General features: G+C 35.8%; 1 protein-coding gene across 3 annotated transcripts in view; it reads right to left on the bottom strand.

Moving 5' to 3' along the window:
• Positions 1–13,812, bottom strand: part of LOC578474 (A-kinase anchor protein 6) — a 35,807-nt gene extending 21,995 nt beyond the window's left edge. The window contains exons 1-3 of one of the 3 annotated variants that reach the window (XM_030999746.1): positions 13,644–13,812; positions 2,541–2,966; positions 276–398 (exon numbers count right to left, since the gene is read on the bottom strand). In XM_030999746.1, the coding sequence (XP_030855606.1) occupies positions 276–398; positions 2,541–2,828 (411 nt within the window). In that variant the 5' untranslated portion in view covers positions 2,829–2,966; positions 13,644–13,812. Of the gene's footprint in view, positions 1–275; positions 399–1,224; positions 1,564–2,540; positions 2,967–7,101; positions 7,414–13,643 lie in introns of those variants that run through there. The other 2 variants (XM_030999747.1, XM_030999748.1) reach the window with 2 other exon arrangements.
• Positions 13,813–14,250: the final 438 nt, after the last annotated feature.

Here is a 14,250-nt window from a genome sequence, read left to right as displayed (position 1 = left end):
TCTTCTTGTTGAAGGCGCTTTGGGCTGCTCTGGGAAAAGCGCAGTAGATAAATAATAATAATAATAATAAGTACTTCCTAAGCAGTTTGGAAACCAGCCTTTACATAATAATAATAATAATAATAATATTGGATTCTTATATAGCGCACGTATATATACATGTATATAATAGAAATACATATAATTCAACTTACTGGGATAACACCTTCTGCACATAATTATACATTCTAAAGTTATGCACCATTATAATATTGGATGAATGATTGAGAACTCACCAGATGTCTCTCTAGTTGTACCCTGATGCTAGGGATACTGTGGGATGGTGCCTGCCAGCATTCTGTAAACTCAACAGCTTCTTTCAGCCATCGTGTCACCTGATCAAGCTCATCATTGAATACCTGCATCAAATAAAACAAAGGCATCAATGAAGGTATAGCGAAGGGTAGAAGTAACTGCATCAAAGTCAACAGATACTTCAAATTCAAATGGTTGCTTGTCATTATAGATGACTGAGTAAAGTACGCTTAATTACATAGAATACCAATTATTATGTAACCATGGTTATGGCAGTTTGAAAACGCTATCTTACTTCCTGGTGTAGTAACCTACAATTGGACTCTTAATCAGGCTTAGTGTAACATATTCAGAAATCCCCATAGTACTGTACAGACTGTTTTTTTTTAATGTCAGTTCACAGAACAGTTTCTGCCATGCCATACTGTCCAAAGAACTGTCTTTCAAAGGTATTGACATATGACCTCATGTATACAGTGTACAAATGTTACCAAATGCTAATGCACAAATTCGTATCCAAATCAATGTCAAAGTATCATTTCCCCATGAAATATTTTGTTAACCCTCTGAGATACAAGTATAAAGCCTATTTGAATGTGAAGTTGCATCAATCTTAAGTTGAACTGCACTACTTGCACCCTCTTTATAGCAAACAATGCCTTGAGCGGTACCCATTGGTCCCCCATGACCCCCTTTTTCTTATGTTAATTGAGAGCTGATTTGATGAGATAACCACCTGTCAGTGACCACGCAGGGAGGTCTAATCCCTCCCGGTCAAACTAGTGCAGACACGCTTTAAACTGGAAGAGGAAAATAAGCACTTTTGGCAAACTAGTAACCTCTTTATTTTCTCTACACATTTTCTACAGAGTTCTTTTGTACAGTACTGTAGTACATGGATATGTACATGTAACCTGTGATAATTATTACCTTACAATATTTGTCCAACACTGAACTCAAACAAACTTTCATATCTTCTTCTGTGTGTCTATTCATAGTTTCCGTTATCTCAACCTAAAAGTCCTTCCTCGTTTTCCAGCACAAAAAAATACAGTGTATAGTCCACATAACTCCTTGAAAACACTTTACAACATATAATCCTAGAGACCTTTGCAGAGAACATTTCCTACGATAGCAAGCAGGAACTTTGAAAAGTGCACGGAAGTTAGCAGGACTCTCACAAAGTAACACAACTCATTTTCCGTCCGATACTCTTGTCAGAGTTTCACTTTCCATAAATGCCTACAAAGCCTTCAATGACGCACTGCAGCCCTACATGCATGTACATTGTAGCTGCACACATGCTCTTAGACATCGTCTAGCCCTAGCACAGTGATCATGATGATATACATGCCTGCTATAGCCAATACAAGGGAAGCGGCGAGGTTTCCCTCAACCCCCATACCCCATACCCCAAATCTAACGTGGGAGGACATCTGGTTTTAAGCAATAATTGCTATATCCTCTAACTAAAATAAAGTATGGAGGGCAGCTAGGCGACATCGATTCCATAGGAAGTCCTGTTGGATAGACTGTCTTGGGCTGTGTTATCTATCATTGGTAAAGGCTAAGACACTTGACATATGGGTCTTTATAGATTGTTTGATTGGATAGAACGACATCTGCGCCTTCCCAGCAGGATATTAATGGTCCCAGCAAGGCGCAGTGTTTGGATCTACTGTGAATGCATGTTGTGATAAGATCTTCTGTTTCATGGTTCAAATATTAATAAGCACGCTCGGACTATCAGCATGAAGCCAGATTACTTTCTTGGTCGGCTTTACAAAATTGTTCGGCCATTCATAATCAATGTTTAAAAAGACAATACCAGTCTTGGTAAAGTAAAATGAGATTGGGGCCCCTATCTTGTGATTACGGTACAAAGAACTGATCAAAGATATTTCTTACAGTCATTAAATGTGCACAGGCTTCTGGTTGATTTGGGATTTACAACCAAGTTTGATTAAGATTAATTGTCAATCTTCAAAAAATGAAATGCAGGCCTACTACAATTATTGATACATTTTATATCTCTATACTTTAATTTCCAGATCCAATAATAATGTATATTTTTATATTGGTGAGTTCTGATCTATTCTATTCCTCATATTTCAATTTCATTAAACTTAATTGACCATGGAACGATACATCCAAATATTAAAATCAAAAGTCAGGAGCCTTTTCCTACCAAATATTCATATTATTAGTAATCAAACTATCATCAAGAAAATATGTGACCCACTCACCTCCCAGAGATTGCGGTCTACGTTGTTCGGAATTCTTGCGTAACCATGGCAACCACTACTGCTCCCTCCTGTCCCAGAAGATTTAGATGATGATTGGGAGGGATTTGACCTCTTGTGGTTGAACCAAGTATGACCTTTGCCCTGTTTGGCCTGTTCCATTTGTCTGGGAAGGTTATTCTCTTTCTTCTTCTTCTTTCTCATCGACCTTGGAGATGAAGACTTCTTGTTGTTCTTGTTGTGGGATGAAGGTGAAAGGAAGGTTTGCCAGAAATCCATTGAAGCAAACATCTTTGCATTCTCCGATGGATAGCCTTTTATTAAAGATGATGAATCAGATCACACTACCGTATGCTGATAATGTAGTTTTGAACTTGGAAGATGTGTAGCTATGTAGACAAAATACTTGTAGAATCAAATTGTCAAGATCTGAAAGAACAAGAAAATGCAGCAGTGAGCAGAGATGATTTTAAAATAAAAGCATTAATATAATAAGGAATTAAGAATGAGTATTAATAATTTTGAATAAGACAAAAATCAGATCATGAAACAAAACTGCTAACTGAAAGCATATAGTAATAATGATATCCAAGTTAAAACAATCAAATACAACAAGTAGATTAAAAACAAAATCAATACCATCAACATATTTCGACTATTGTGATTATAAGATGATTGAAACGGGAGAAAAAATTCTGTAGTGATGACTCAACAATCAACATAAACACAATGCACACAAAAATATAGGCCAAAGAATGTCTTTATAATGTTCACTTCCTACCCTAGAAATTAATATTTGCTATTCACACAAAATGGTGTGCAATCTACAGTATCAAACAATCATGAATTATGTTTATATAACAATGAAAAAATCAATCAGCATGATGATAAACAAACTATGTATAATTTAGATACACCAAGCAAAGTGATCAACCATGATGAAAAATAAATACCTTTTAATACCCCTTTGTTTTGTGGAAAAATATGAAAAACTCTTTTCAGCATAAAATAATCCTGGATCAAACTGATTGGCTTAAAAAGACTAGCACATTTCACAGATAATTTGATGAGATGTTTATCAAGCTAGGTGCTGCTGTACTTTGGTAGTATGGTATTTAATCCTAGCAATAAGCGGGGCTCTTTGCTTTCACAGGTAACAGGCATGAAATCTGACAAGGTAGATGGCACAGGGGAATTTCACATTGACAAGTCAACCTGAAAATAAAACAGTGAGAGGCTGTAGGAGGTAGTATGTGGCATCTGCGGGTTACCATTTTGAAAGAAATACATGTCACTTCCTCTCTTTTATACACAAATAGAAGTGGTGTAGTACTCGTAGTCTAGTAGATGTGTAGTGGACAAGTGGTTTAAGCACTTGACTTGAAATGCAAAGGTTGTAGATTCAATCCCCAACCCACCACTGTATTTCATTTGGCAAGCCATTAATCTACATTTGCCACTCCATAGCCAAGAGAGAAATGGAGACCTGGCTGGGACCCGTTTCACAAAGCCTTTTTTCTATGACAAATGACAAAAATCAGTGACAAATCTGTTGATAACCAATCAGAAGCAAGGATTTCAGTAGCTTAAACAATTATTTGTCACTGATGACAAGTTTTGTGAAACAGGGCGCTGGTGGGATGATGAAAGCCTTTGTGTTTAATAGTTAATTGCAATATGCCCTCACAGTGACCATGAGGTAGGAATTGTTCCCAGGGAGTGGAGATGGTGTACATTGAATGAATCCGATGATCACCGGGGTAATAATATCTGTAAAGCGCTTAGATATAACATCATACAAATGATATGTATTATTTGTTTTACATGATTATGTTTTATTATTTTATACCATGATTTTACTAATGACTGGTCTTTTTTTTTAATGACCGGTCATTATCAAAATTAAGTGTTAGGCAAAATAAATGCCTCGTCATGTGTACACTCTCAACCAATCATTTGATTATGATCAACTTCATCATCTTATAATTTGTAAAAGTGCTATATACATGTACAAGTACAGTACCTACATGTAAATCCAGATTATCATTATTATGAATTACTAGTGCCTCTCATATTCTTGCTATATGTACTTCAAGGATCATGCATAGGATATTGTTAGGATAAATCTTTATTCATGTTTCTGTACACATCTACAGTATGAACAATAGCATGCATCTTCAGGTTTTATCTTGAATGAATTACCCTTTCCATAAACAGAAGGGGGAAGAAACTGAAGGAACTTAAAAGTCATAACATCAATCCGAAACAAGCTAGCAGATTTACAATACATACTGCACATCAACTCAATGGCCATCCATCTGCATGGAATAATAGCTGACCAATTAACTAAGAATTACATCATCAATAGATACATGTACATGAAACTAATTGCTTTTAATAATCAGTCAGATCTCGACTGTATACATTTCAGCATTGAGAACTTGTATTGAATATTTACCATAGATTCAGTACTGACACAGACAGGTAAATGCAGGCCTATACACTGTACAGGTACACTGTGGTTCGGCTAAAGTCCACACACGTGTACCGGTACTTCGTTTATGCTGCAATCAAATCTATGCTTCTGATTCAGAGGCGCACTGTTGTAGAGCTGCGCATTTTTAATCAGCTGATCATTTTGTTAGAAATCGATTTACGTCAATTGGTCATTTCGGTCATCACATGAGTCAGATTAATATTGATTGATTCCTCCTAAGTCCACTGGCTCAATTGCTAGGTTTGCTTTTATTACACTATAGGCACCTGTCTCTCTTAATATTCATTTTCTACAGAAGAAGTCAAAAACCCTCTTTTGGGGAATTGCTCCCCCCCCCCCCAATTTATTTGTCACTCTCATCTAGGCAATTTACCTAAATTATTTAATATATTTACTACATTATATATGAAATCTTGAATTAAAATAGAATGAAACTACTACAAGGAGTAAAGTAAATTTACACAGTGCATGATGTATGGAGTATATTTGCTAACACACTAACACCTTGCCCTACTATAAAAAGATACAGGCACCCTACAGCGTGGCAATATATCACAGTGTATTATAAATCTGTGTCATATATCAAGCATTACTGCCATCTCCCTGCTCCGACTGTATAAAGACAAGCGAACCCGAGAGAGATCCCTCTATAAATGCACACTACCCGGCCAATATCTTACAGCATCCCGATGAACCTTGTGTCTTATACAAGGCCACTCTAAAGATACTGCCTCAGGGTGCCATGACACACTTTATCAGCATTATGAAAGCTAGGCTATTACCATCTCTTGAGGGAAACATTGGAGATGCTAGACAAGAAAATTATCAATATTAGAAGAAGAGATGCCGGTATACAAGACATGTACATAGTACATAATGTAAACAACAAATGGGAATCATCATTTGAAGAACATACATGTACATGACACATGTACATGTATTTGCCTACAGTACTGGGTACATTGAGAAATTCTTAAATATATTCTATTTTATACTGAATGATGCATGATCATGAATAGCAAAGGATACTTGTACATCTATTATCCATGTACATGTACTCTGTACATCTACTGATATAAAAGCTAGCTGACAAGATCCTGGAGATCCAATAAAACCAAAAAAATCAAAGCAAATTATGTATAAAAAGCAAAGTATTACATACATGTAAACTGTAACTTACATGTACTTGTACATAATTCTACTGTCAATGAACACTAAATTCCCTTTCTCATAATTATGAACTTAGCTTTATACAAAACCATAACACATGTTGAATATGAAACATGACAATACGCTTTCAAAAAGCAGAGGGGGAATCTGTACTAATTCCTCAATTAATAAACCAATGCAAATTAATATACATTGTACCCTGTAGTGTACAGCACATTACAAATACAATCTACAGATGGAGAGGATTTGTATGCTGGGCTACCTCCACATGTGTACTGTATGTACTTAGTACCTGCGTTTTTTTTTTTAGAATTAATTACATTCATAAATATCTACAAGCAAAGAAAGCCCATATTGTAGATGCAGCATACACCTGTACATGTATATCGTTAGATGCCTGTCCCCATCTCATTTTGAGCATTTGACAAACCACACTACTCCATCAATGAAGCGGAACTAATATGCATCCTTTAAGAAACTGTTTGTCCGTCCACAGTATTCATCTCTCAACAGATAAAAAACGGACACGGTTCGTAAGTTCCTGTCTAAATACTCCACTGACAACGTTAATTAAAATTACATAATGCACACAGTAATAAGCACTAGGAAAGATGAATACTATGCATGTACTGTACATGTGCATTCTGAAAGTAGTCCAATATATTATATATGAAGAAATCAAAATGATAATAGTGACAGAAAAGGGTAAAGGGAAAGGTAAACCTACATTATGTTATGGACCATCATGGTGTTGCTACATATGAATGTAAGACTCGATGGACTTTACAGCTCTATCAACATGAGCTCACTGCCCAGTATGAAATCCATACTGTGCCACAAGTAATAGCATGATCTCATTGACACAATCAAAACAAATACTATCAATAACAACTTTACCTTCAAAGTTTCTTCACTTCAGTGTATGCAAGAAGAAATGAATATTGCAGGCTCTGAAAAACTCTATGCTCCGAGTTGATAAAATATGTCCACGACTGTACAGTATCATCAGTTGGCATTTAAACGTGCATGCCTAAAATCCAGTATTTCTGCACTCAGTCCCCGGCCCGGTTCCTTCAGGCTTCAGCTTCCTAGGCTCTAGCTCACTCAGCTGCATTTATTAGAGTCGATCGTCCCTGGCAATCAGACACTTTTGAAGGATGCAGCTGAATTACACTGGACACTCTCTCACCCACGGAGGGCGTTACCATGTCAAATAAAGCAGCGTTGGGACTTTGGAACCATGCCACAATGCCACTTACTAGATTTCCATTCAATTCATTAAAGTACACAGAGAAAATATATATAATGATGCAAACTGGCAAAGTTTGAAAAAGCACAAAAGAACACTTCTAGAACTCGTGTTTGGATAACTCAAGCATAAAAACCCATGTTAACATTCAAATTTCATTTCAATATTCTAATAATAGAGACTTTGAGTCTTGAGATTGAAACATGTAACAGCAAACCAATCAATAATATTTTAGCATATCATTTGATCATATATACATGTATATTCAATTCTCCACTCCCTGAAGACATTCAACTTTACACATGTACATTAGATTTAGGAATATTTGTTCAAATGTGTGCAATTGTATACTCACCACAAATGCAATCAATAAAAGTTTTAGTATCTCATGTAGACCAAGTAGAAATTCTTTTTTCTAAGTAACTTTCTGTATTGTGCTAGATGAATGAGGTAAGTGCAAATTAAATCAGACTGGACATTTAACTTTGTTGGTCCCTTTTATATGGTCTGCAGGAAAGCAAAGAAATATTGATCGTTGGGTCGCTGCCAAAACTATTGTGGTGGAACATGAGTATCATTGTTATGCTGTCATCCTTTCCCTTATTATGCACATCCCTTTAAATTCAATTTCTGTAGTAGATTTGACCTTGCAATTAAACAATAGATACATGTACATGTGATGCAAGAATCTCACACACCTCAATATCCCCCCTTACTTTACGTCAAACACAAAACCATGAGACGTTCATTGACGTGCTCTTGTCCATTCAGGAGGGCCCCAGGGGGCACACCAAAGGGCACACCAGTAGACATAACAAAAGAATAAATCTGGCCTTTTAGGAGTACCCAGAATCATTGATTTGTCCCGCAATAGACGCTCATGTGGTTTCCCAGACCCCTCAACAATCTGACGTTTGAATAGACTGAGAACAAAGCTAGCGTGGCGTAATCTATAAAGAAAGCGTCTCTCTCAACTCAAGATGAAATTCTCTGTAGCAATAGTCATGCTGGATAGTGGATGCACTCTTTTGGAAGGGAATTCTAAGAGTGCTGTATTTGCTACTACTTCTTCACATTCTACAATCATGATTCATGAGGTCATCTATTCAATCACTTTTAAAGTTCAAACGCACAATGTGGCAAGATGCCAGCAAACATATGATCAACTACTCAAATGGCAAATTATAAAATGGGGATTCAATAACACAAGATGACAACCAAGAAACCTGCACATTTACTCACATGTACCACCCCCACCCCCCCCCCTCCCCCTAAGTCTACAATATTCACGATTTCACTTCATATGCAAACATGACATTTTCCTTACCAATGACCAGGAAATTATTATTTTGCACACAAAAAATGAAGGTCAGACACTTCAAAGTTGTGAAATTTAAAATTAATGGACCTCATTGCCAATTACATGTATTCACAGTTTTACTACATTTGTACTTGTTGGATTAGGAATTGTAGATTGAAAAAAACTTTATCCTCGTTGTCTTTTTCATACATTGTCATGCATGTGTGATTTATAACTTTACGCTTCTTTGAAAGCTTGTGTCTTTCTTTAGGTCAGTGATACAAGCAAGTTATTATTTATAAGTACACTGAAAAAGAAAAAAAGAAACACATCCTACATGTCTTTTTAGAGTTCCCAAAAGTTAATGTGACAATAACTGCTAAAACAGATCACTTAAGTAATTAAATAATCACAAGCTATTCCGGTATGTTAAATGGAGAAAAAAAAGTATTTAGACATTGAGAAATATATCACAATACAAAGGCATTTGGGATGAATGGAATTGTTATACAAAAGCGTTTATTGTCACAGAAGCTTTTGAGAACTCTAAATCGATGTAAGATGTGACGAAAGGAATTGTTATACATGTACAAAAGTAAACAAGGATAGGATTATCAGTGTGTTTACAAAAAGTTGGGATACTCATCAAACTGAATTTCATTATTTCTTTATTCCTTATAAGCATAAAACACTTCAATTTCTGACAGACGCTTTTCCTCGTTTTGAAAGTTCACCACTGCAATTTGCCTACATGTAGCAGCGTCAAAATGTGTGAAGTGCTGCTGTGAAAATACTGTTTGCAGTAATTTATGACAATACAGAACTCATATAGATTGGATTGAAAAAACACTGCACCTGTCAAATGGAAACATTCCCCACTAACACCTAGAGTACATGCAGATCCAGTATACTGACAAATCACACTTAAACTTGAAGGAGCAACCATTGTTATAGGGTGGGTCAGGGCCATCCTCTACTTCTCATACTCAAGCCATTGAACAAACATGAAAGTTTGAGTTATGGTACTGTATTTGTGGATATTCTTGTAGCTATTCAATAATCAACACAAAAGGAGGTGTTTTTAGATTGTTTGGATTTTTCACATGTATAACATGCAGTCCCACTGAGAATGTTGATTTGGTAAAGTGGAGACAGAAAGAGCATTTCCCAGGCTTTTCCCCTCTCTCTCTCTCTCTCTCTCTCTCTCTCTCTCTCTCTCTCTCTCTCTCTCTCTCTCTCTCTTTCGTTCTGTTTAATATTCATCTGTATTTCTGCACTTGCCTTCCTATGAGAAACAAAAGTTAATACAAATATGTATTGCAAGTTTTGTAACCCTTACACATATGAATTAACATATAATTTAGTTGGTTATTTTGTTTGTAGATGTATTATTCCCATATAATATCAAACATAATGTAGGCTAACTGCTACAATGTTCTTACTCATACAGCATACAAGTACATAAACATGAAGATGAATATTGAAAGTTCTGCAAATTCATCCATTTGAATACATAAAAATCGAGACATTTCATTTTCATACTGTATCATAATCACATTTTCAAGACAATGAAAGAACTGTAATATTGATGCACACGTGTACACGTAGATTTGATAATATCTTATAATAAAAAGGAAAATATTAATTTAAGCATTCATTCTTTTCCACAAAATGTAATGAAAACTGAATATGACCTACAAAGGGGGGGGGGGGGGTATTATGAGAGTGTGTTTCTCTCTCCCACGAACCGCTGAGCAAACCCAGCCAGTGATGTTCACATGAACAGATCAATTTGTAATCAGGCAGAGTGGATGAACACCAGGCAGACCAACACCAAGTTCAAACATGGGGCATAATACTAAATCGTTCAGGCAAACAAACCCGGTCCTGCCATGGGACATTATGTCCATAGAATATGAATCCATCTTCCCACCCTTCCCTTCCCTTCCCTACAAGATGACTGGAACCAACTTACGTGTACTGATAAGCCATTTGCAAAAGATGTTACAGGTGCCTGTATGCTAAATTCAAAATGCCTTATTTTCAGTAAGTAGCATCTACATGTACATGTAGGTCTGTCTATAGTCTAGCATATTTTGTTCATGAAAATTGCTCAAAGCATATGCCTTCATGTTGTTATCCATATCCACTAGCTACAAGTAATACTGTGCATGCCTGTTAGTCTGTAACAAATAAGTTTTCCGCTTACAATCATGTCAGTTGTATATAATGTTTATAATCAAACAATTATTTCATATTTTATGTAAACTGTGCAATGTATGATTCCTGTAATACTAATATATTCATATAGTAAATTGGAAAATACACGTGCATCCAGGCTCAATTCATAAACCGGTGCACCTTTGAAGTCAAATGAACAATCGATGGAGAAATGGGTTGACCTATTATGGTTATTTTTAATTGCATTTTCAAAGCGTGAACTTTTCATGACCCTCGTATCAATACGCTTCCAAAAGGCTATTGAATAGGGGTGGGATGAGGTGAACCAATGATATAATAATACATCACTAGAAAGGTTAGTAGTCCTACAGAATCCAGTTCATAAATGGTTGATTTAATTGATGATGACTCAATATTCATCACTTTATAATCTGCCATCTATATATTCTTTTTTTTCCTTCTTCTTTTTCTGTACATAACTCACACCTAAAACAAGAAGTTTAACTACTACTGTAAGTATATCCATGCTTATAATGACCATATTAAAAGAGATTGATTGAATAATTCAATAGCAAAATAGTGCAAGCAAAAAAGAATATGTTGCTATTGCTAAATCATTAATTCATGTCATGGTTTGCAAGCACAATATCATAAACATCTCTCTGACCTTAATATAAACTTTGTACCAGTAAGTGGGATTGTTTGTCTATTTTGTTTTTCACTAAAAAGTAATGAAAATTATGAAATGAATATACAAAGGAAGGAGTGTTGTTAGGTAGAGTGTACATTATACATGTGCACAACTACATGTATATTGAGGGATTTATTTTACTTATTTGAGTTGAGACTTGAGAAGTCATTGGTAACAACAACAAAAATGTAATATTCATTTTCAGCTTAATAAATAAAATTCCATGCCTGAAGACAATCATTAAACTAAGCATCAAATGCTTGGCAGTGTGAATTATATTGATAAAATAAATGTGTTTACGATACTACCAATACTTCCTTCTACTACTACTACTACTAGTACTACTGTATTACATAGGAAACCTGCATAAGCCTGCAGTACAGTAGTTCCAAATACATGTACATGTACCAGCATATCTAACAAACATTATGAGATATTGTGTAATGAAGTAACTCAGATTATGTGTTATCAAATACCAAATCAGAGTCTATTGTATTATTTCATGTAAAATCTAAAAAAAGACACCTTTTCTAATTTCAGAGCAGCTGATAGTATTACCTGCTTACAGTAGGATTGGAATTTGCGACCTCACTGGAATTCAAGATGTGACGCTGTACAGTACTGGTTGGTTGCCAAATCAACAAATACATCCAATTGATGCACAGCATGATATCAATAATCTTCAAAGACTAACATCTAGAGAACTGTACATATGTACAATCTACAACCTACATGTACATTGGTTGTACTGTACTTGTAATACAAGCTAACACTTAAATATCTGTCCACTTTAGAGCAGATGAATGCCATCATCATATACTGTACATGTGTCATATGTCCAACAGTCTTTTGTTAATATGTCATTGAAAAGCAAACCATTTGTGGACGAAAGCAGAGAAAAACAGAAAAATAAAGATGAAAATTGAAAGGAATGGGATCAATAATTATTTTAATTATCAATGCAGAGTTTTAGCCAGGAATTCCAAATTGAATGTTCAAACTGAAAAATTAGATGTCCGACATGTTCATTAATATGATGGTTGAAAAGATTATCAGGAATCTTCTACAAGAAATATTCATATCTTGACAAAGCCCAGAAGCTTTAATGGCTAAATCTTAACTTTGGAAATATGGCATTTAACTGAGGAGATACATGTACTGTAACCAATTAACTACCATTTTCTGTAAAATATCATAAAATAAAGTTCCTGATAAACTTTATATTGGGTGTACTTACCGCATTCTTCTAATTTGTCCACTAATATACATGTATACATGTAGCCATGTCAATGAATTTATATAAAGTGATTGAAAATCTTTAAAAATCACAACGTTCTGGTTGTTACAAGGTCAAAGTATCATCTTTTTCTGACTCCCACTTACATTCCATTATTTCCAAGCCAAGCCAACACAGCCAAGAGGCTCAGCCTCAGGGCTGGCTTCTTCTTCTCCTACTCAACCCTTCATTCTCCTCCAGTCCTCCTCCTATTCTACTTTTCTAGACATTCTTTTGCTTACACCTCTTCCACAGAGTTTGAGGATACAATAAAATGGATTAAATACAAATATGCAGCCTAGATTACTTTCACTTTGCAAGTCTACACTGCTGAGACTGCACACATGTCACACTAACACTGACCTTCAATTCTGTGTGAAAAGGATTCATGGAGGATTCACTGTCGTGCGCATGCTTCAAATGATTTTTACATTATATTTCAAAACTAAGAATTGTACATGTCTATGTCCATCAATACAATGTACATCTTCAAGTTACAGTTCCCGGTGGATTCATTCAGAAATGGCCGACATTATCATGGAAGGCTTCCCCTTCCTTCTGATGCAGCGCGATAGCATCATGCATCACCGGCCTCGGCTGTTCTCTTTCCGCCTACCTTCCCGGCCAGCAAAGCATGCAATGCATGCATAAACCGTAAGGTGAGGACTCCAAAGTAGAACACTGCACCGGCGATGAATTAAGTAACATTTAGACAGATTTTTAAAATAATAAAATGTCTTACCTCTATGAATATATTATGTGTGTCCTCTGTCGAATCTTCTCGATGGCAAAAAACATCAGATGGAAAGAAGATCTGGAAGAAAATGAAGATATTCTACAACAGTGACTATGTATCTACCTAAATCGAAAGGACGGCCAGCTGAAGATGATTGCAAAATGCATGCACTGTATTAGCTGCACATGTAGCATATTGCGAGATCGGCTCGTTTCCGGAATAAAGCAGGGCGCGCATGAACGAACGGGCATTTCAAAGAAAATAATTATCAAAAACCATTCTTTTTCTCATTGGACTGACATTGACGTCACAGAATGTTGCACAAGAACTTAATTCTGCACCGCACTTGAATCAGTATTGTATTTGAGGGGGGGGGGGGGGGGGGGGGGTAGTGAGCATTATCGGCGTTTTTATTTTATTTCAGCCTTCAGTTTTATTCTACTTTTTAAAGATCCTATTTCAATGTCTAAAATACTCTTATGCGTCCCCATTGCATGGAAAGAGGCGCTTTGGTTCATTATCCTGTATGCTGTTAGATAACTCAATGACAGACATGTTATGCTTTCAATTTATTAGGCCTATATATACTTGACGAATAAACCAAGTAAATAGA

The sequence above is a fragment of the Strongylocentrotus purpuratus genome, unplaced genomic scaffold, assembly GCF_000002235.5.
Source record: "Strongylocentrotus purpuratus isolate Spur 01 unplaced genomic scaffold, Spur_5.0 spur5_scaffold_5, whole genome shotgun sequence".
Lineage (NCBI taxonomy): Eukaryota > Metazoa > Echinodermata > Echinoidea > Camarodonta > Strongylocentrotidae > Strongylocentrotus > Strongylocentrotus purpuratus.
Note: the sequence above shows the minus strand (reverse complement) of the source record. Positions and strands in the feature narration are given on the sequence as shown.